This window comes from Poecile atricapillus, chromosome 3 (genome assembly GCF_030490865.1).
Source record: "Poecile atricapillus isolate bPoeAtr1 chromosome 3, bPoeAtr1.hap1, whole genome shotgun sequence".
NCBI lineage: Eukaryota > Metazoa > Chordata > Aves > Passeriformes > Paridae > Poecile > Poecile atricapillus.
Genome location: NC_081251.1, coordinates 110,700,611 through 110,722,743, shown reverse-complemented (window position 1 = coordinate 110,722,743; position 22,133 = coordinate 110,700,611). Strand labels below are relative to the sequence as shown.

General features: G+C 38.6%; 1 protein-coding gene across 2 annotated transcripts in view; it reads left to right on the top strand.

The window, feature by feature from the left end:
* The window catches only part of SPTLC3 (serine palmitoyltransferase long chain base subunit 3), a 79,679-nt gene that overhangs the window by 7,879 nt on the left and 49,667 nt on the right, over positions 1-22,133 (top strand). The window contains exon 2 of one of the 2 annotated variants that reach the window (XM_058835378.1): positions 21,426-21,614. In XM_058835378.1, the coding sequence (XP_058691361.1) occupies positions 21,426-21,614 (189 nt within the window). Of the gene's footprint in view, positions 1-21,422; positions 21,615-22,133 lie in introns of both variants that reach the window. The other variant, XM_058835377.1, reaches the window with a different exon arrangement.

Sequence of the window (22,133 nt, the reverse complement as noted above, 5' to 3'; positions counted from 1 at the left end):
GATGTAACACAGCAATGCCTTATCTGTTCTACTGATCATCTCGGGGATTTTTTGGAAGTCATTCAGCTGCATCCTTGCCTTGGTTCTTTTGATCAAGCACAGGCATGTGCTCTGTCATTTCCCCCTCTTCCAAAAAATTTGTCCTTCTCCATCAGCCTTCCAAGACATGGGGATTTGTTCACCTAAAAAATAAATATGGAAAAACAAATCTGAGATGCAGAGCTGAGACTTGTAGCTGACATAATGCTGCACTCTGCTTCCTCCAGTAATTTCCATTTGAGTTTCTGCTTCCCTGTTGCTGCTGCTGATTCATACGGCCTGAAGAGCTGCCATGCATCTCTCACTGTGACTCATATGTAGCTATCTGAGATTTCAGCCTGGCTAATCTCACAGACCAAAGCTGTCAGCCTACACCTGGAATCACAGCAGCCAATTTGTATGTTCTTGAGCTTCCTGGGGCTGTTCTGCAGGAGAATGCCTTCATCCAGTTTGGAATTACCATTTCCTGCCCATTCGTTGTGTTTCCACAAAGCTTTGATTGTCCTCTGAAAGGACCATTTCTTCCCCTGTTGTTCCCAGGTTGCACTTCCTGAAGGTAAAGGTTCTTATGCACCCTGTGGTGGGGGAGATCTTGAAGATCAGACACACCTGCTGCCTGGAGAGGGCAGGACATGGATGTTTTCACCCAGTCCTAGCAGCCGTGTGTCAGTGACTGTATTGATTTACGCAAGACCTTGAAGCTCAGGAAATAGAACCTGAGAAATAAATTTCAGATCACCTATGGCTGTCACATTGTACCTCATTGTCAGCCATTCCCTGGAAGAATCCCAGCCCCGTGATCCAATAATTTCCTGATAACCAACCTCAAAACTTCAGGGGCTACACAGATCCCAACACCAAACTACAAAACAATTCAAAGTGAACACGATTTTTTGAAGGCATTTCATGGTTCAAGAAAGCATTTGAAAAATCACATTTTCTCTGCTTTTTGAGATCATATTCATGCAAGTTTCTGAGTTTGAGCGTTTGAACTTCCAACAATCTCTTGACATCAGTCTTGCTCAGAGGGAATGTTTTATTTTGTCTCTGGCACAAAATATGTGTCTGCAAGTCTCTTGAAGTCATCTCTTCTTTATAAAAGGGTCTTTATAAATTGCTCCCCTGTGCAATATATTCCTTGCATCACTGTTACATAAACAGCTTGTTTGTTTGCATATGTGGGTGGTAAAAGTGTCTGGGAAATTCTAGCAGATATAAGGGTGTGTTAATCTTGAAAGAGGAAATCTCTTTGGCTTTTCATTGTTTTATTTCGATCAGAAATGAAACAAAACTCTGTTTAAACTGTTTTGATGGAATCTCCACCCCTTTTCCTCTCTTATAATCACAATCAGCTTCCCCTGTGGGCCTTATCCTTGGTTTCTTTCCGCTTGCTTTAGGTTACAAAAAAACTCTTGGGGAAATAGGCCTTTAAGTATTGGATTGGTGCATCTGTGGGTATATAAGTAGTAACAGGTGTTAAAAAGCAAATTCTCATTTCTCTCTGTCTACAGCCCAGTTTTATCCCAAATAAGAAGTTACTTTATTAAATGATCTGGAAAGAATCCCCTGAGGGTGAAACTTGTCTATTGTTACTTTTTGGCTCTCAATACTTATTTTAACTGTGTCTTTTCAGGTTGAACTCAGAACCTTTGCTTCTTAAATCTGTTTTTTACCCATAACCAAGCAGGAAGTACAGATTCAAAAACAAAACAAAAAAAAAGTGTGTTTGCCAAAATCTACAACTTTTATAGAAAAAAGTTAGTATTTTTGTTTTTCATTATGAGACAAGTATGCTGTTGATGTATGCCAAGTCTAATTGCTTTCTCTTAAAATCTGTTTTCAAGGATTAGAAAATGTATCCATTCCATAATTTGTGTCTATTTTCAGATGTGTGTTAATGGAACTGGTATGTTGATGTGCATAGTGTGAAATGCCAGATATGCTATGAGCACTAGCAAGTTAGCAAAATAATTATGAGGTTGTGTCCTGAGACGGGAGACTTGTGCTTTGGGAATGGAGGAGCAGCTTTAATAAAATCTGGTTTCACCTTGGGTTGAACCTTTTGTCCAAGAAGAGGTGTATTTTATTACCTCCCTGAAGAAGAATTAATTGATGGTCTCCTTGCATCTCTTACTCACCAGTGAAAGGTAAAGAAATAAAATTGTGCACACAATGACTGTCTTGGGCTAAAGATATTCAGGATCAAGAAGGGCTTCAGGGAGGCTGTTTTTTGTCCACGTGTCTATTGTAAGGATGGGAGCTGAGCAAACTGTCCCCATGGTCCTCTAGCAGAGGATTTGTTGTTAGAGCAGCAGTTTTTAGCACAAAGTAATGTCTGCAAGATCATTCCACTTCCCTGCATGTACAATGTCTTCCGAAGCACACAAGGTCACCTGTCCCTTTCCAACAAGCCCTTCTCTGCACTTCAATAGCATCTTGGCTCTTACTGAATTTCTGTTGAGGTGAGAGAAATCTCTTCCTTTCACTGTCTTCCTCTACAAATGAAGCCCTGTCATCACCTCTTTGATTTGGTAAAGAACACAGTAGGTTTTGCACCAGAGATAAATCTCTGGAGGTCATGCAAGAATGAAAGTGAAATGAACAGACACTCTATTAGTAATAAACAAGACAGCATTACCGTGCAAGACAGATAAAAAATGAAGCTTCCATCTAATCCCCAACCCAAAGTACCCATTAATTTACACTTTTGAAAATCATGTATTAACTTCCTTATGCTTCCACCACAGCATAATTAAATCAAGCAAGTCGGAAGATAAAAATTAGCTTTACCTATTGTCTTAGTTTAGGGCAGTCACCCCAGAACACCTATCAATAGGTAGAAAACATTTAAAATTTGCAGAGATAAGATAACATTAGCAGATTTTTATATCTGTGATTCAGTATAACCAAAGACCTTTAGAATTCTTGCAAGTGGGCTGAGAATCACATGGGTTTATTTAAGTAAATTGAAGTATGATTTCAATCTGGTTTTTGGGGATCATTATAAGAGATTAAGGCTTTTTTGACTGTTTAAATGTATACCTGCTGAGAAACAGTGTTGTAAGCTTGGCATTTTGTTATAAAGATGTTGACATCTACAGGAAACAAAATGTCAATCAATGGCAAGATATGCAGATTCTTAAAACCTCAGGTAGGCATATTTGTTTTTATTCCCTACTGAACACTTCATAGGTGTCCGAAACGTATGTGACTGGGGAGAGGAGTGTTATAGGAGGGGGAAAAACACCACCTACATAGTTTCAGCTTTCAGCATGGTAGAATTATAAAATCTTGGCTGGTTTCCTAAAGAAACAAAACTTATTTAGTGATGGTATCTATCTGTCAACTCATTAAAAGCTTGTGAACTCGTGAGCCATTTTTGCACCATCCACTCTTTGCTTTAAGTAGGCTTTTGGACACAGGAGGAAGACCCAGCACCTTCCCACCTGAAATAATAGAAGTCACAAGTGTGAACTCATTCCTCCAGTGACCTGGGCAGTCTGCAGCAGGAAGGAGATTTGACCTATGTTCCAAATAAGAAAGAAGCTTTTGTCAGAGTGTTCCTTTATTTTACATGAAAGCCAACATGAAACACACATTAAAAAAAAAAAAACAAACAGAATTTATTATTCCTGGAACTCACATTTCTCTGTTTACTTCTGCTCCAACTCATTTCTGCATGGTGTATACCTTACCATTGCCTTTCTCTGGAATTTATTTAGTCCATAAACTTTCTGAGATAAAGACATCTTATTTTGTTGTCTAGTTGTGAAATACTTTGTGCACATGGGATCAGTGTCTATTAAGGGTGCCTTTATTCACAGGGGGTTTTATCCAAGTCTGACACTTTTTCAAATATCAGTGACTTGTCATCAGTATTGTGTAAAGCAGTTTCCCTGTCTCATGTTCTAGTTGATGCTACTAAGTCAGCCTGAAGTGTGTTTTGGTGTCATTTCTCATGGGACTATCTACAGACAAAACTTGAGTTCATGTTAAACGTTATTGCTTTCCCATAATTCGCTTCTAACCCAGTCAGGCATCTGCTCTTCATCTTTACTGCGGTCTGATCCAGACAGGAGAAGTTTCAAACTCATCATTGTCACCTGGCTGGTGTTTCTCCTGTTCACAAGGGCCGTGTGATTTCAGTTCACCTCCTGTTGATCAAGTATCTCACCTGCTCAGCAACAGCATTCCCGCTGGAGCTGTATTTCAGGACATCAGCTTAAAGAGAGAAATGCAAACCTGTCACTCTGTGACAGGTAATTCACGTTGAGCTCAGGCTGGAGGCTTGATGGACAAGCATTTTAAAGGGCTTTGAGTACTTCTACCTTGAAATTAACATTAACATGATGAGAATATTTTATTTTGCATAGCTACACACAGAATTACTTGAATAGCATGAAATGGTTTGAAATAGCTTTTAACCAGAGATCCAAGAAGGCTTGTGCCTTTAAAATATAGCCTAAAAAGACTGACAGAGGATAGTTTGAGGGTTCTTTAGTTTTCTTTTTTTATTGAGTGATTTTTTGCTGGAGAAGATAATCAAAACATCTCTGCACTCTGACACTTCTCAGTAAGTAACCACCGTGGTTGACTGACAATACTTTGTTCGCAGACTCCACTGTTTGCTGCTTATTCCTATATTTCTTTTTTCCAGCCCTGTACATCTTCCAGGTTTATGGCTACATTTCAAGGCTACATTTAATCACTGCTGCACAGTGTGTGGCATTCTTGGTGTGCTACATCCCCGCTTAAATACGTGGCCCAAAAAAAAGACACTTTCCGCAGGATTCATGATGCAGGGTTTGCAATGCAGTATTTCAACAGAGGTAACAGAGATGGGCATCGATCATCTGTAACAAATCACATTTGCCATCTACACCTTCCTGGAATAGGAGACAGCTTTATCAATGAGATGATGGTGATAAAAGGATTTACCAAGCCTGACGATAAATCTTCTGACACAATTTCTTGAAACTTGTGGTGGAGACAAATGGACCAGTGTTACTTCCTATGCTATTGGATAAAGGAATAGTTTTGTTAACTTGAAGCAGATACTGGAGTCTAGTTTCTTTATTAGCCTCATTTAGCCATGGTTAAAACAAGCTGACACCTGTGCTTTATCTATTCACATTTTCTGACAGAACATTGCAAAATTGAATAGGAGTTTGTGGTTTTGGAGGGTTTTTTCAGTCCATATTGTTCAACATGTAAGGTTTAGCAGAGCACATAAACAACAGTGTTTGAACAATCAAGTAGGTAAGAACATCAGCAGTGCCTTCAAACAGTTTTGAAAAGAGAATTCAATTGGGTGAGGGAGATGGGAGAAATAAAAAAATGCATACACATGCAGGGCTTTGAAAGGGAAGGGTGTCTCGAAAGCTGACAGAAACAGGTCTTTATCTATGGATACTGGTCACTTTTGCATTAGGAAAATTAATTCTCAAGCTAGCAGATACCTAATAGTGGTTAATTTCATATTAAGGGTGATCATCAGCTGGATACAAGGCTGCTGACATCCTAAGCAGGCTACAACTATAACCAAACGCTCTGGTTTAGGTCCCACTTTCAGACCCGGGGAGGACGTACTTGGAAATGAGCCGCTCATGTCTGCAGCAATTTGTAATTATTCAGGTGTCGATATCGGAGACAAGGAATCGCAGTTGCTGTGTTGTAACTCCTCCTCACTTTCAAGCCCAGGTCGGCACAATCCATGCTGGTGAAGAGCTCTCTCCAAGTGACAGTGGGCCAGGGGAGGTGCACAGGAGGGAGGCAGATGAAGCAGTGGTCGGACCGGAGAGCCTGGCTGCCGTCAGCAGTGCGGGGTGCTGGCTGCAGGGAATGAAATGCCTGTGAGAACTGGGCCAGGGGCGTGCCGGGCGCCTGGCCCTGGGCCACAGAGGGAAAGCCAAGAGGAGGTGAAAGGTGAATGGGTTGAGTCCGTAGCAGGTGATCTCAGCCAGGAACCACAGGGAGGAATGGTTCACAGAGGGGAGGATGGAGATCTGCAGGTAACTGCAGTCTTGAAGGGAGTTGGTTTTCTTTTTCATAAGTAGCAAAAAAATAAGACTGGGAGGCGGAAGAAGCCGCAGAATCACAAATAATTGCACAGCTAGCATGTGTATTGACTAGCTGTAGTACTCAGAAATAAAATGCTTTAGTGTTGACTGAACGTTTAGTTAAAACAGAAGCAGCAGTGGCTGCTACTGCCAGCTCTTTTCTATACTCCCATTAGGAAAATTCTAGCACAAGCTCTTTTGTAGCCTCTTGCAATACTTTTCTTCAGTTTGTTTGGGTCTGTGAGAGTGCTTTAATCCATTTTGTCATACAGTCTTCAAAGGTATATTTTGCTTTTTTAAAATTTTCTTTCTTCCAAAATTGTAGTGTTTCTGGGGAAATGTGGTGTCCTCTGCAGCATGTCCTGTAAGATACCAAAAGCAGATTTCAGGGCTGTGTGGGACTGAGATGGATCTTAGGAAATGAGGACAGAATTGTAAGGGTTTGTGTAGGAATGCAAGACTTCCACATTATTCTACTGGGATTTGTAACACAGGAAAAAGTTGTTAGCAGTTAACTCAAGTTCGCTACAAAGACAAAGGGACATATATGGAATTTCAAAATAATTCCACTCAGCTTTGCAAACTAAGTGGTCAGATTTTTGGAATGGCTCCCACAGAAAATAAAAATATTTCAAAATTCTGTGGTCTGTGATCTTTTCTCCTGACGGTGCAGGAATGCCTGTGTCAAATATTTTCCATTCCTGGCATGGACTTATTCCCCCAGAGGTTATGTTCTGTTTTAATGTAAATAATCTACATGGTGCGATGCACCTGAGTGAAGATACTTTAAAGATTATGCATTCCATTCCAGTCAAGACCTATGTGATAATCTGAACCTTAAGCATAATTGTCTTTCCTTCCTGTATCGTCGTGCATATCTTCACTTCACTGTCTGTTGCATTTTCAGTTCTCTGTAGGAGCCAGCCTTACTCTTTGGCCAATAGAATCCCAATTTGGATACTCTTCCATTGGTCAGGGTTTTTAAAATGAAGTTCTGATCTCTTTTGTTCATTGACAAATAACAGAGGAATCTGGATTTTACCCCATGCTTTGTCTTACAGTGATTCTGTGAGAATAAAGCAGAAATGCATTGGTAAGCTACTCATACAGAATCTATGTTTTAGAACATTTGATATGAAGTGATAGCATCTCTCTGCCTGCTTTTCTCTGGCTTTTCCAAATTTGGCATGACTTTTTGCTGGTACCTTTCAAGGTCTCTTGGGGAAGCCATTGCCTTTCACTGGACATTTCTATATCATTTTCACACAACAACTCCAGTGGACATGGCCGTACTGAGCACTGGGCTTGGTCTGAACTGCCTTCATCCGAAAGGGGAAACCTTTCATTCACTTCTCTCTTGACTTAAAGCTAGAGCTCACAGAGCACTTCAGGTTTTAGGCTCTGGAACTGTTTTTCTGGAAGCAAGATTCATCGTTTTTCAGAGTTTCTCTGGGGCCTTGTGCTGCTGCCCACAGCTGTGCTTCCCAAGCACTGACTCCTGCTTTCTCACAGTATCTCAGTATTTTAAAATGCCTGAGTGCATTCCCCACTGAGACACCCTGGATTTGCCTCATCAGTCCCTGCTTGGGGGCAGCTCTACCTGAGTTTTGTCTAAGGGCTTCCGCTGTCTTCTTCCTAAGCAGAATGAGACAAAAAGTTATGGCGTAGGAAGCACAAATAGTATTTTACCATATTTACTATCTTCCAGCAGCTTTAAGAGATTAGTTTTGATCCATGAAAATAAAGAAAAAAGAGGGGTGGAAAAAGAGACAACTATACTATCCAGTATGAATTTGGCCCTCAGAGGGGGATATTCTTGAATTATGATGGTTGTCTTGCACGTCTGCTTGCCATTCTTGATTTTGTATCAGCTGATATTTTTTGCACAGGCTGATATTATTACATTAGTCCATAAGGGATCTGTCAGGATGGGCATATAAAATTTCATAATTACAATTAATTTAATACTGAGTGTGAGGGGAGTGCCCATCTTTCCCTGTGGGCTGGGAAAGAACATAAAATCAGGAGTTATCAGAGCATACTAATATTGTTTCAGAATTCACAGTAAAGCATTATGTCTGAAATCTCTAAATACTTACCTTACTTGCACAGATTTTGCTAGGAGCTTCTGTCGTGGGACCTCAGGTAGTTTGTTGGGGTTTTTTTCCCCGATTGTAGCTGAACTTTATTCATTCTTTATTAACTGATTTCTACCATGGAACATGCTGCTGGGATCATTTTGCATATGTTGACATTTTTCACAAGAAAATTATATTTTTCTCTGCTGGATGGTAGGCTGTAAGTATGTAGTTCATCCTCTCAGGGGAGTCCCTGGACAAACTGAAGTTGTTGGAATAAATTTGAGACCTCTCTTCACTGCAGTTGAGAGAGACATCTGGGACCTTTTGTCATTATTTGCCTCTGCAGAAATACATTTGTAGCAGTCATTAGAGAAGGGCACAACATTTCTCTTATGCTCAGGTCTGTATTTTTGTGTTGGTTTTTTTTTCCTGCAGATGTGGAAGGGTAGAGTTGAAACATGAAGTCTTCTGAAAAGGGGTTTTTTATCTTCTGCATGAAGTTTCAGTGTTATTTGCTTATGTATAAATTTAAACAGTAACTTCTTTCTTTCAGAAGTAGGAGTATTAGTAAAATATAGTGTATATATAGTAAAATACTACTAGTATTTTAAAATCTTTACATTTTAACAGGCTTTAAAACTACATTCCTTTCACATGAGCCTTCCTTTTGGATTGTGTTGACAAGAAATCAGACTGGTGTCTAGGCATCTTCTGTTGCTCTTGAAACATATCAGGTAGTTCAGGAGATTGTTCTTAGTCAGAGCTTCTACATCCTTCATCTGCCAGTCCTTGCTTTGCCAACTATTGTTGCTCTATCTCTGTACTACCAAATTTAGGAGCACAGACACAGATGTGTGTACCAAAGTGTTATCCTAAAGAAAAGTTGGAGAAACGTTATCCAATCTTTCAGAGGATTGGTCTACTAGAATGCTGATAAGTAAAGGTGTTAATGAGGTAAAGATTGGAAATGCCTATGGGGATTTTTTATTACACAGATTTTTGAAGTGTGCTGAACTGATTTAAGTCCCCCAAACATCAACAGTTGCCTATAGCCAGAGTAATATTAATTTTATTTTAATTTTAAGCATAAAGTCTGTATATCTGTTTCCTTATTCCAGCATCTATGATTTAGAGGTTCTTTCTATCTGCTTACATTTCACCCTCTGAAAATATGTACCAGCTGGTTTTGCAGTTCTCAGTTATTTCTGTTCTACATTTCATATCATAGTGAGCTTTATGAACTTTATGAGGTAAGTAGGAAAATAGGACATGATGCTTAAAAGTATTTTGAGATGTTATCTGGTCCATTTCTTCAAAACAGTTCTATCCAGGGCTGGTTTTCTGCTGGAATATCTTGAAGGCTATTCTGGAGCCTCTCAACTCATAAAATGTGCCACTGTGTTTTGGGGTTTTGTTAAGACTGACAGCACTGCTTTCTGCTGTCTTCTGCTAGACAATATTAGCTTTGACTTTACAAAAATGTCCCTACCAGAGGTTTATGTCCATCTTAAACACCACCATTGCTCTAAATTCACATTTAACTTATTTTATCAGTACAAAGTTCTTTCTAATATCTGATTTAGATCGCTTTGGCTGCAAATTAAGCAAATTTATGCTTAACAGAGCACAGATTACTGTCTTTCTTTTGCAGTTATCTTTTACATGTTTGAAAACTCTTAGGCTGCCAGTCATTAGGGTTCTCCTCTTCTCTTCTCTTCTCTTCTCTTCTCTTCTCTTCTCTTCTCTTCTCTTCTCTTCTCTTCTCTTCTCTTCTCTTCTCTTCTCTTCTCTTCTCTTCTCTTCTCTTCTCTTCTCTTCTCTTCTCTTCTCTTCTCTTCTCTTCTCTTCTCTTCTCTTCTCTTCTCTTCTCTTCTCTTCTCTTCTCTTCTCTTCTCTTCTCTTCTCTTCTCTTCTCTTCTCTTCTCTTCTTCTCTTCTCTCTCTTCTTCTGGCAATTCAAATTTGTTCATCCTTTCATCATAAATTCCTTAACCGGGCTTTATGTTGCTTTTCCCAGTTCTCTCCATCTGGTTCACCTCTTCTTTCTCAAAAAGCAGTGTCTAAAGCTGAATGGACACTTCAGCTGAGACCTGCATTAGTCCTGCTTAGTAGCTCTAGAATGGTTTGTCCATTTGGCCTTGACATAAGTTTCTTAAGAGATGGCTGTTTTTTCTCTAACTCCCTTTACTTTTAATATTGCTTCCTAGAGCAATACCTGCTACTTCTGGGTGCAGTCATGCTCTCCTGAAATCTGTGATTATGCTGTTCCATTTCCTGCTTTTCCTAAGTCCCTTGACTTCTACCATTTTATAATCAGTATAAATGAAAACTTTTAATGCACCGTAATGTCTCCTGAAATTACTTCCAAAGTGCAGCAATGTTTTGATTATTGCCTTCCAATGTGCCCTATGGTAATATGGGAAGGAATAATAATGGAGGTAAAGGAAAGACTTGTGAAATGCCTGTAAGCATTTTTTTCCACAAGCAGTGATTTCATGTTGTTACATATCCAGCATCTTCTACCACCCTGAAACATCCCAGCTTGCCTACCACATCATTTCTTTCCAGAGGGGCAAGAGACAGAATGTGCTGAACCTTGTTCAGACCTAAACAGATGCTGGTTCATGGGTTATTACAACTGTGCTTGTGTAATTCACTCCAAGAATGGCTAAAGAGCCAGGTATTGCTGTTGGTCCTTCAGTTCAGGGATTTGGAGCCCTTTGCGCTATCAAGGTCACATCTTCCTGAAGCTTTTAGAAGAGTTGATATCATGAAGGCTTCATCAGATTTGATTGAAATTTCTCTGTGAGCTCAAAAGCTTCAGCAGATGGGTACTTTCTGACAGAGGGGTAACATGAGGGAGTAGGCTGTCGCTGTCTTAAAAGAGAAAAAGGCTGGTTCAACTTGCTCTTTGCAATGCATTTGGAAAGGGGTCTTGGCTGAAACAAAACACTTCAGTCACCCCTTTACCTCAGTATTCTTGCACCTGAATTTTGTCTCTTGAATTTCTCGTGTGCTTTCTTTTCCTAACCCTTGTCTTTTCAGTCAAGAAACACGGGCTCTGGGTGATTACCTCTAGGTAGACGTTGATCCACTGGTGGAAATCAGTACCTGGTGGGGTGAGAACTTCCCTTTTTGTCTGTATCTAGAGTGATGTAAAATCTGAGGAGAGCATTTATTTAAGGGTGTTTCTGCAAACCTGGATAGTTACAGAAGATTCAGATGAGAGAAAGCCATCAGTTCTCATGTTCAGTTATGACATGGGTAATTACTGTAACAGCTTATAAAGAGCACCCCAATGTATAATGCATTTTTTAAAAAAGCATCAATTTATTTCTAGATTCTTTTTTATTGATATTCAAGCTATTGAAATAAAATTAATTTTTTTTTATCTCAGATTGAATTAGTCAATTTAATAATAGTTAATTAATATAATAACAATTATATAGCGATTAAGAAGTGATATAGGCCAAGATCATCTTTTCCAGTAGTACAAGGCAGAAACTGAAATTGGTGGGAAGAGGAGAGAGCCTCTTGCAGAACTGTTGTACCTGGAGGCATCCAGTTGTGAGTTTCTCATAGGTGTAGGTGTGGGCGCAACTTAACCAAAATAGATTTAAACTGCCTTTTCCTGATAGTTTTCAAGAAAAAAAAAAAAAAAAAAAAATAGCTAGAGCAGGATGTTACTGCTTCTAGATTTTTAGGTGAAATAGAAAAAAGTAATTGGCTGTCACTGGCTAAACTATGCAGCTTTTCCGCTCTGGGGCACACCTTGGTGAATCTGGGTTACTCTAGACTGGGGTTCTCTGAGGACACTTTGATAATAGGTGGGTTGGCAGCCCTCATCATGTTGTTAAATTAAATGGTGCAGTGGTTTGATCACATGTACCAGTTGTGATGCTGGCTTTGGTGCAGGACAACTGACTTTAATTAGCCATGGTCACTGCTACCAAGTTGCCTAATGATTGGCTAAATGAGTTTTTGTCTTCTTGCTTAAGACATCTTCTGTTGTGTTTGAAGGTATCAAGCTATTCATTTTCTTGACGTGTTCGTAGGGTGGGTATTGTCTTCACCTTCCTCGAAATCTTCTGCCCTACAAACCTATATGCAATGCCTTAATTTGTTCTGATTCTTCTTTCACACTAGGGCTCTCTTTTGATGCTGAATTCATATCCTAACTCAGAGGTGGTCCTTGTCTACCCAGATGGTCATCTTCCTACTGAGTTTTTAATCCCCCTATCTGTCAAGCTAGCAGCACTAATTTGATTGCCTCTTTTTCATCTGTTAATGAGAAATTCTGCTTTTTTGGGGTTTTTTTTGTTATGGAATTTCTCATCTCTCTCCTCCAGCTGCAATGTGTCAAGATATTTGTATTTAAATATCACTTTAAAGTAGTTAATTATCTTGGAGGAGGTAACATAAATCCAGCTAAACTGATTGCATTAACAAAATTGGCAATGACTTTCTCTTTCATCACATTTTTGAGATATGAAAGTCACTCCTTGCAATCATAGGAATGTCTTGGAAGGCGCACAGTTTCAGCTTAACTTGTGCATAACCCTCAGAATCAGTAAAATTATGTGCAAATTACCCTAATGATGTGCAGCTTTCAGGTAGGAAGCGTGAATACATTTGTCCTCCTTTAAAAAAGGATGTATTGTGACTTCCAGAAGTCTTTATCCAAACTGGTGCTGTAATCTTAGGAATGAAGAATGGCCTGAGACTCCATCTGAATGTTTCACACTTTAAGATTTAAGCTTGCATTGTGTTTGGTATGATCCAGCATCCATGGCCATGTCCATTCTGATAGGGAATGTGTGTCTCATCATTAAACTCATTATTAAATCTATGCAAAATCCCAGCCCTGTTTGAAGCTGTTGTGTGATATAATGGGGCAAGGTCTGGGATCCAATGAGGATTCATTGTGCTAGTTAGTGCAAAAGATAAAGCATTTGCTTCACAAGGGAATTTTGCATGAAGAGGAATCTGATAGCTAATTAAAACATTTTCTGGTGCAAAGTCACTGTGTAGGAAATATGTAGGAGTTGGTGGATTGCATCATGTGGATATTAACTCAAATCCACACTGGGCAAAATCACTAGCAATCTATTTAGTACATCTTGGGAATCTTTACACTGTTACAGTCTTCATCCCAATAAACAGTTTTATATCAAAAATGTTTGTGATGTCTACAAGATTAATTTCTAAATGCTAGATCATTTCTGGAAGTAGTTTCCTGTATTAGCAGATCATCACTGGTGATGTGCAGCAAATGGCAGCCTTTGAAGTGATACCACTTCATCATCATCTTGTTTGTTTGTTTATTTTTAAAGCCAAAGCCAGAGGATTTTAATGATCAGGAGATGTTCTGATGTGGCCAAGCAATGTGAATCCTGTAACTTACCCTAAGCTTTGGAAATCGTAACAAACACTTGCTGCAACATGACACCACAAACTGTGTGGGAATTGCTGTAACCCAGGTGTTTCATCCACTTCTCTCTGATCCCACATGCCTGCCTTTGTGCTCTGTAATTGCTGTAAGGTTAGGAAATACCTTTTAGTGTTTGTAAGTATCTCTCTGGGTAGTGAACTTCATTGTTTTGTCTCTAATAATTTAAAATTATTAAGCTCCATCTTTGCCCTCATACCTTCCTATTTACATTGAGTCACTTGGAAATTTCTGGGAGTAATAGCAGAATAACAGCTGTACAAGACAATCATGTTGCTTTTTCTTTCTAGTGTTTCTTACTATTGCTTGAAATGTACAAATGTAAAACCACTGGGAAAAGAGTTTGCTATGCAATTTTTTTTATCCCCCATGTACTGTTTTATATAAGTGCCTTAGTTATTTGGTATTGGGTAGTAGCTGTTATGGTTTACATTGTAATTTATGAACCTTGAAGTTCAGAATAGTGTTTTCTACAACTTTTCTCCCTTTCATCAGATTGCATTTTCATGGTTTGCTGCTGGGTTTTGTCCTAAGTCTGTGTGCATTAGTGTAAGCTTCTGTGCTATAAAGAATTACATGTGGCTTTTCTTTTGACAAACACTGTGATGTGACCGTTCTGCAATGTGCAGTTCTACCTGCTGGACTAAATTCATGCAAGATGAAAACACATGCTGATGCTTTCTGTAGATTTTTCAAAAATTACACACAGTAGGCAGTTTCTTAATAGTTGGAATTAAACATTCACTGATGCTGGAGTGCATGTTGCTTGTAGTGTGTGCAGGGCTAGAATTACTGATAGATAAGACACTTATTAAATTAATATAAGTATCTTTAAAACATAGAAAGCCAAGATAAGAGGTGTACTTTCTGAATTCACATTTCTTCTTGTTTGGAACCCTTGCCACTGTTGAATGGTCTTCCTGAATGTTATTTATGAGTAAGTCTTCTGTATCCTCCCAACCTCCTATGTTGCAATCAAAAGTATCATTTTAGCATCAGAGTAAAGTGTTAGTCTGAAAATTATACATTATGGATATTGTTTTCCTCATTACATAACAGCATTTCACAGTATAGTTCTATTTGTGTTTGTCGTTCTCCTCTGTATTTTCAGAGTATTAATGTCTTAGTCAGTATTGCAGGACTTGTTTATTTGATGCTGAAGGAATTGCTGCAAGATGAATATGTTGGAGTTTAACTCGTGTTCAACTGAAAAGATTATGTAAGTCTGGAAGGTGAAGATCCTGTCTTTTCATACCTTTGTGGTGTTTGCCTGTAGTGTGCTGTCTAGAAGAGAGGCTGCAAGTTTTTAGTCAGCAATTAGATGACAGTTCATTAACAAATGAAAAGCCATTTCCTGGCGCTTGTGAAAAGTGTGGTGAAGACCCAATCTTCAAACAAACCTCAAGCAGCAGAACAAGCAGCATTTAATACTGTTTACAAGGAGTGAGCTTTTTAGAGTTTCTGAATTGTTAAATCCTAAATCTCTGCAAGTTCAAGGGTACATGGTTTCCTAGATTATTTGAAGGGCGTCCTATGTTTCCTAAACCTTCTGGACTGTCTTGGAGATTTTACTCCTAGTTCTTATTGATTGTATTACTAACAGGTGCATATTTTTTCTTGAAACTTCAGTAAAAATCAATAATCAGTCTAAGCAAGGATTCTGCAGACACCCTAATAAGAACCAAAGCTTTTTTGGCTTGGTTGCTCTTGTAGTTTGTGTTGTAGCCACTTTCTTGTGGCTTTGTCACGTTGCAAGAGGCAGTGACCTTCATTTTAGCACCTTCTAGACTTACAAGTTTCACAACTGTTTTTAAGTCTTGTCTTTAGAGTTCAGTAATCTATGAATTCCCTGTGTAGCCATTTATGTCTTATGGTTTAGAAACTTGAGCCTCTAAGATCTGAAATGTGTTGCTACAGAAAAGAAATCACTCATTTAAAGTGAAGGATATAATTTCCAGTAAGTGGGAAGATATATGAAGTAATCTAAATTTGTATCAATAGTATATTCATTAAAGGGAACTTCTGCTTTCATCATTTCAATTTCCTTTTTTTTTTTCCCTTGGAACCGCATACAGTCACCCAGATTCCTCCAGTGTCTAATGGATTCCTAAGTGATTTTGGAAAAATGTAGTAATTGTGGCAGTCAGCCAGGGTTTGCACAGAACCTGACAGTTTTATTCTTTGGGACCCAGCCCTCTGGTGGCAATGATCTATAGGAGACACAATTGCACACCAGACACTTCAAGTTGAGACTGTCCAGTAGCAAGTGCTGAGTGGAATTCAGCTGAACCATACCCTTCCCTTGGCTGAAATGGAATCCTGTAGTACCCCATCTTCAGCTTCTGCTCCAGAATATTACAGGCCTCTGTAGATCCTGTCATTCATTTGTCTCATTATTTATGTAGATATTTATATTCTTCCCCATGTGGCTGTCTCAAACATCCTAGGACACCTAAAATCATCTACATTTAGGGTCCTGTCCCAGATGCTCTTCAAATGCTGGGGAGGAAACCTCTATTTAGAACCAATCTGTCTGCAAGCAATCAGATGTTGCATTAGAAATTATATCTATTCTCCCATCAGTTGTTTTGCTGTAGGAGCACAGTGTCCTAATTTGCTTAAGATTTCACTGTTGTCTTGTAGGTCTGTCAGATATTAAGCAAACATGGTTGTCACTTGGTTCACAGTTTTCAACACCTCTCTCTTCATATACATATCTGTATGGGAAGCATTATGGAGACCAGTCAGCTTGCATTGTTTTTTAATAGGTTCTATAGAGCAACTTACAGATAAAATCTGATCCAGAAACATACATAAAGTTTCATCCACCTCTGGATCAGATTTAATTCCTGTCAGGGAACTTATATTTAAAGAGAAATACTTCATAGTTCTCCCAGTGGTTTTATTTCAAGGTACTTGTCTGTACCTTCTGGAAGTGGCCATAATAGCAGGAGAATAGTTAATTAAAGCTTGTTGTCTCTGTGGAGCAGACTTGCATGAAAACATGGGTTCTTGGGGCTCAGTTTCCCTGATACAGCTCCACTCACCCAGCATACACAGTTACCTCCATGCTGGGGTGTTACTCAGGGCCAGCACACAGGTTTGGTACTCTGGCACTCTGTGGTACTCAATTCTTCACTCTCCCCTTGATGCAAATCTGGCCCGTGCCAATTAGCACAATTCCAAGGGCTGCAGGACCTAAATGCAATGAAAAATTATCTCCTAATTTTAATGGTAGTGTGAGCAAATATTTAAGTATTATTCATGCTATTGCATAGCTGTTTGGTTTTTTTTTTTTTTCCTTTGCTAGTGGAAATATATTTTGTAACTATTGCTTGTAAAGGTGTTGCCAGAAGTCTGTGTAATAGACTTCAAGATGAGTTTACATTATTATTAGAGCAAGTTATTTCAATTAAAATTGTGTGTTCCTTGTATTCAGTATTTTATACTGATGTCCATTCTAGTTACACTCTGAGGTTTATTGTCAGAATTGATTTCTCCATTTGAAAAACTGAAGGAGGCATTTTGGAATGGGTTCTTCATTAAGGGAGAGTTTTGAAATACTTTGGCTAGTTATAGAAAATGGGAATCTAAGAGATATTGTACTTAAAGCTGACTTTGCTGCATTGCCATCACTCCAGCAAAATCTTGCTGCAAGGAATTCTCTTGCTGCAGCATCTTGCTGGAAACCAGCTAAGCAGAGGATCAACCCACAAAAGTTCCCTGTCCTTATTGTGCTTTTGGCTTCCAAGAAGCTGATGAAATCCTAGACTTGTAAAACTCCTTGGTAAAACATTCATTCTCCTTGAATTTCACCTATTGCCTTTCTGTGTTGTGTGTCTTTATGTTTCACCAGTAGATTCCCTGCATTTGTGCCTGGAAGGTAAACTAACTGTGTTTACTCAGGCCAGTGAGAAACTATTTTGATTTGAGATGCCAGCAGACTTTTTAGAACAAGTCAGTAAATTTTGGATTAACATATCACAAGGGGCATTTACTCAAGATTTTTTTTAAAAGCCAAAGATAAAGTTGCTGAGTAACTCTGGGCTGCTGCTTATGTTGCCCTTTTTGCCAGAGATATTAGGGGTTACAAATAAACGATTTTTGAAAAGGTAAGGAGGGAAATGCAGGAAATGGAGTTCCCCAGGGATCACTCTTTGGACATGTGCTCTCAGATTTTCATCAGTGGTGTGGAAAAAGGGGTGAGGAGAAATAAGTGACAATATGTCACAGAAACACTGCAGAAGTTTCTTGTTGGTAGTGTGTATAATGTTGGCAAAATATCAGAAAAAAAATCAGGTCACTAAATAAAAACTAAACAATTAATTGGAGGGGAAAATGGTCCCAAGAATGCACAAACAGCAGTGTGCTCTAAATTTGGTATTTTGCAACTAAGGAAGGATATATGTAATCATAAGGGGTGAAACTGAACTGTGGCAAGAAGGCAAATAGAATGGAAAAAGTCTTTAAAAAGAAAGAAAAGAAAACCAAGCATCTTTTGCAGATGTATAAATCCCTACTGTGCCCTCAAGTAGGGTATGCAATTTTAATTTGCATCCTCTTCATCTCAAAAAGGTTTTATTGATTTTTGCAGAGTGAAGAGAAAGTTGAGCATGAAAATATGGAATTTTTTTAATTTATTTTTGGGGATTAAATTCATGTAAGGCCAAGAAGACTGGACTAGAATGATAAAGATTAAGATTCTTCTGGATTGAGAAGAGACAAATGTAGAGGTAGAATTTATTTAAGTATAGAAAATTATGAGTTGTGTAGTTGGCTGAGTAGGAAAGCACAGCACACAAGTGCTTTTTTTTTACTTTTACAAAGTAAATTGTCATGACACTGTCAGGTAATTTCATTATAAAAAAAGAAAAACAATTTTACAGATTAAATGAATTATCAAAAGTCACAATTTATTTCCCCAACATTTTTAGGCTGAGAAATGATGAACACATTCATAGTTATCCCCTGGTGACTGTTAAAGGTGCTAAGACCGTCTTAGAGTCATAAAATCTCAAAGCCACCAATTGCTAAAGTTGGAAGAATATATATATATATTTTAGAATCTTTGCCCAACCAATTGCTACAGCTGAAGGTATGGAGTAGAAAATTTACTGTCTACTGCAGGTGTTATTACAGATAATGACACACAATTCAGCAGAGCACCTGCTGTGTAATGGTGTAACTAATGATCTCTGAATTGTTTCAGGCATTTGTAGGAAATCTGCTGTATTTGATTTCAGTGCTACCAACAGTGGAATTACATCTTCCTTCACTCTGTAGCTGCTGTTCTAAGTGCAGAGTCTCCAAATCCACCTCCTTCTTCTGAGATAAAACTTTATGATAACGTAGAAAAAGTCAACAGTAATGTAGTGCAGGATGACAACCATTGCTTCACTGACCAATTCAGCCAATTAGACTGGCTGAAATCAAACACCTTCATGATGCTCAGTCAGTCACTCATGTACCCCACACCTGGACCAGAAATGCTGCACAAAAACATCCCTGCTACCACTCCCCCACTGTCCAGAAGCAGCAAATCCACTTCTTTTGGTTATTCTTTCTTGAGACTCTCTCTATACCTTTTTGTGGGACTCCAGGGATGGATTAAATGCTCTTTTGTTTTCCTCACTTTATTTTTTAGGCAAGGTGCCACTGTGTTTTTTGAATTTGTTGAATTTGATCCCAGTCTTGTACCAAGTGTCTGAAGACTCTTGGGTTTTGTCCTTCATAGCCTGGAGAATGTGGGTCACATCTGGCTCCACATTCTTTGTACTTCACTACTGTCTGTGCTCCTTTCTCCCAGCTGTTTGAGTTAAGGACAGTGACAGTGTGTGCCTGGTTAAATACACCTGTCATACTGACTGCATCAAATGGCACCTGCTGAAGTGAGAGTTCCACAGCAGCAGAGTTCTCTTGTGGAAGAAGCATGTTACAGTGCAGAAGTCTGATAGGAGCTTTCCTGTTCCTTCACCAATAAGGTTTATAGCAATAAAGTGTTTCTTAATAAAGTCAATAAACAGAAACATCATAACTCTCTCCTCTGGACTCAGGTGCATCATCACAGCTTGATGCCAATTGATTCAAGAGCATCAAGCTACAATGCCACTTGAATTTCCATAGATGACCATAAATATGCTATTAGCCCATGGCAAATGTAAGGTAATAGGACTGAGCTTAATCCTTTCTGAAATATTTGCTTTATCTCATCCCTATGTGCATACAGCTGTTGTGACTCATGTGAAGTTTGACTTGACTGTGTATTTAACTCGTCCTCATAAAATGTTTTTCATGGTAAATAGGTTGCCCTAGAAGAGCAATTAGCTTGAGGTAGGAGTGCATGTGCAGCATTTCTTCAAAGGTGTCCCCTCACATCGTGAGAGCCAGCCCTGCATTCTTCCTCCCTTGCAGGGCAGTAAGTGTTTCTAAATGTGCTTCTCTTGAGCACAAAACAGCATTTTTTTTCTGTTTCCTTAACAGCATTTCCATTTTCTCTTGTGCCCAACAATGCTTTTGTTTTGTTTTGTTTTTTTTAATTCCTTTTTCACCCAAAAAACCATTGGGGAATCCAGGATTGGACCAGCAAGTTACAACAGAAATCTTTTGAGGATAAAGACATTTTAATACGATATGAAGATCAATAATACTCTGTCCTTACAAGTAGAGCGAATTGGCAATCGTTCTTAATATAAATATTCTATTTCAGCTTGCTGCATTACATAACTAGATGATCTACTTTTATAGTTCATCCTTCCCACAGACAGAAATGTATTAATGGTATTTCTTCATATGCTTGCAGTTTTGCTTTAGAATATGTCAAAATATATGTCTTGGGTATTTGTTTGTTTGGTTTGGGTTTTTTTTTAACAGGGCACTATTTTTTTCTCAATTGCCGTTTGTTAATTTTGAATTAGCAGATTGGCTGTAAAGGCAGTTTTGCAGAAATATGGGAGTTACCACTCTTCCAAAGAATAATCTGATGAGCCTATTGAACATGGCAACTGAAAAACTTAGCTTCTTTAATTTGAAAATGGAAATCTTAATGTATTTTAATGACACAATATTTTGTCCATACATGGGTGGAAATTTTTAGAATTTGCTCACAATGGGATCACTAATTCCAGCAAGCAAAGCTGCCTGTGTCTCTTCTTCTGTTTTTATTTTTTTTTCTTTACTTTTGCTCTTCTCTATTTTGTTTTTAAGTACCCTTAGAATTAGGGGAGACATCACTGAAAACAGGATTTGTGAAATCAACAGAAATAGAAGGCAGGGATCATAACTGTTTTGGATACTTCTTCAGGTCTGGGGAGCATCATGGTAAAGCTGCTCTGTTTCAGGCAGGATTTGTTTTATATAGGTTAGTTGCTGCAATGGGTTACACAAGACTTCCAGAAGCAGTCAGGCACAGTGTAGGTGAGCTTTTAATGCTGCCCTTCCCTTTTTATAGCTCTGTCTTGCGAGACAGAGTATCGTGGTTTCCATTTAATCACCTTTGAAATAATTGTCCAATTGCACAATAATACATTGCCAATCTTTCCTAAGTTTCACATGTTTCAAAATAGATAAGGGAGTGGTGTTGAAGACATCTGCAACTGAGGACATAAGAGGAGAGAAAATGAAGATACTTGTAGTGGTCAGTAGCAGCTGCAGTGTTCAGGTCCTCTTCTTCAGCTGATACAGTGTGAGGTCTAAATGTCTCTCCTAATTACAGAAAAATATCTGCCCCAAGGTCAAAGGGTTTAAGCTTTGATGAGATTACATGTATTAATCACAAGTTTCTGTTCTGTTTTTTCAGAAGAATGGAGTATCAAATGGAACTCTCTACAAAAAAACATTTATTGAGCACTTTGAACAGGCACCAATGTATGTTGCAGTTTTTACTTTCGTGGGGTTTGCAGTGGGAACAATATTTGGCTACCTGCGAGATTTTATGAGAGCCTGGGGACTAGAAAAACGTAACATTGCTGCGGAGAGAGAACAACAAAAAGTATGTATGAAAAAGTCATTATGTATCCACAGCTGAGCTTTCCCCTGCTTGCAAGTGATTTACAGCAACTTGTGGAAGTAACAAGGCAGACAACTTTCATTTTACAGAACGTTGCACAGGAGTGAGAGGAGTGACACACCCTGCAGTGGAGTTGTATGATTATGTATGATTATGTACCTACATTTATGTAAAATCATCATTTTTACCCAGGGATGTTCACCTCGTTCTAAGAGTGCCATAATGCTCTCACCAAAACAGAATCTCAGTATATGAGGTCAATCCACAGAAAAATAAAACACATAAATGTCTTACTGTTAAATATATCATCTTTCCAAATCTCTTCAACTCCGATTTTCCTTTGTCCCATCTGTCTGTCTTATTCTGTCTTTCACAGCGAGGCAGTCCTAATTTTGTTATAATTGAATTCTTGTAAGTCTCAAATTTTTTTCATCCCACATAGTTCAAAGTAAAACTTGCACCTTTGCAAGATCAACTGCCTTCCAACTTTGTTTAGAATTT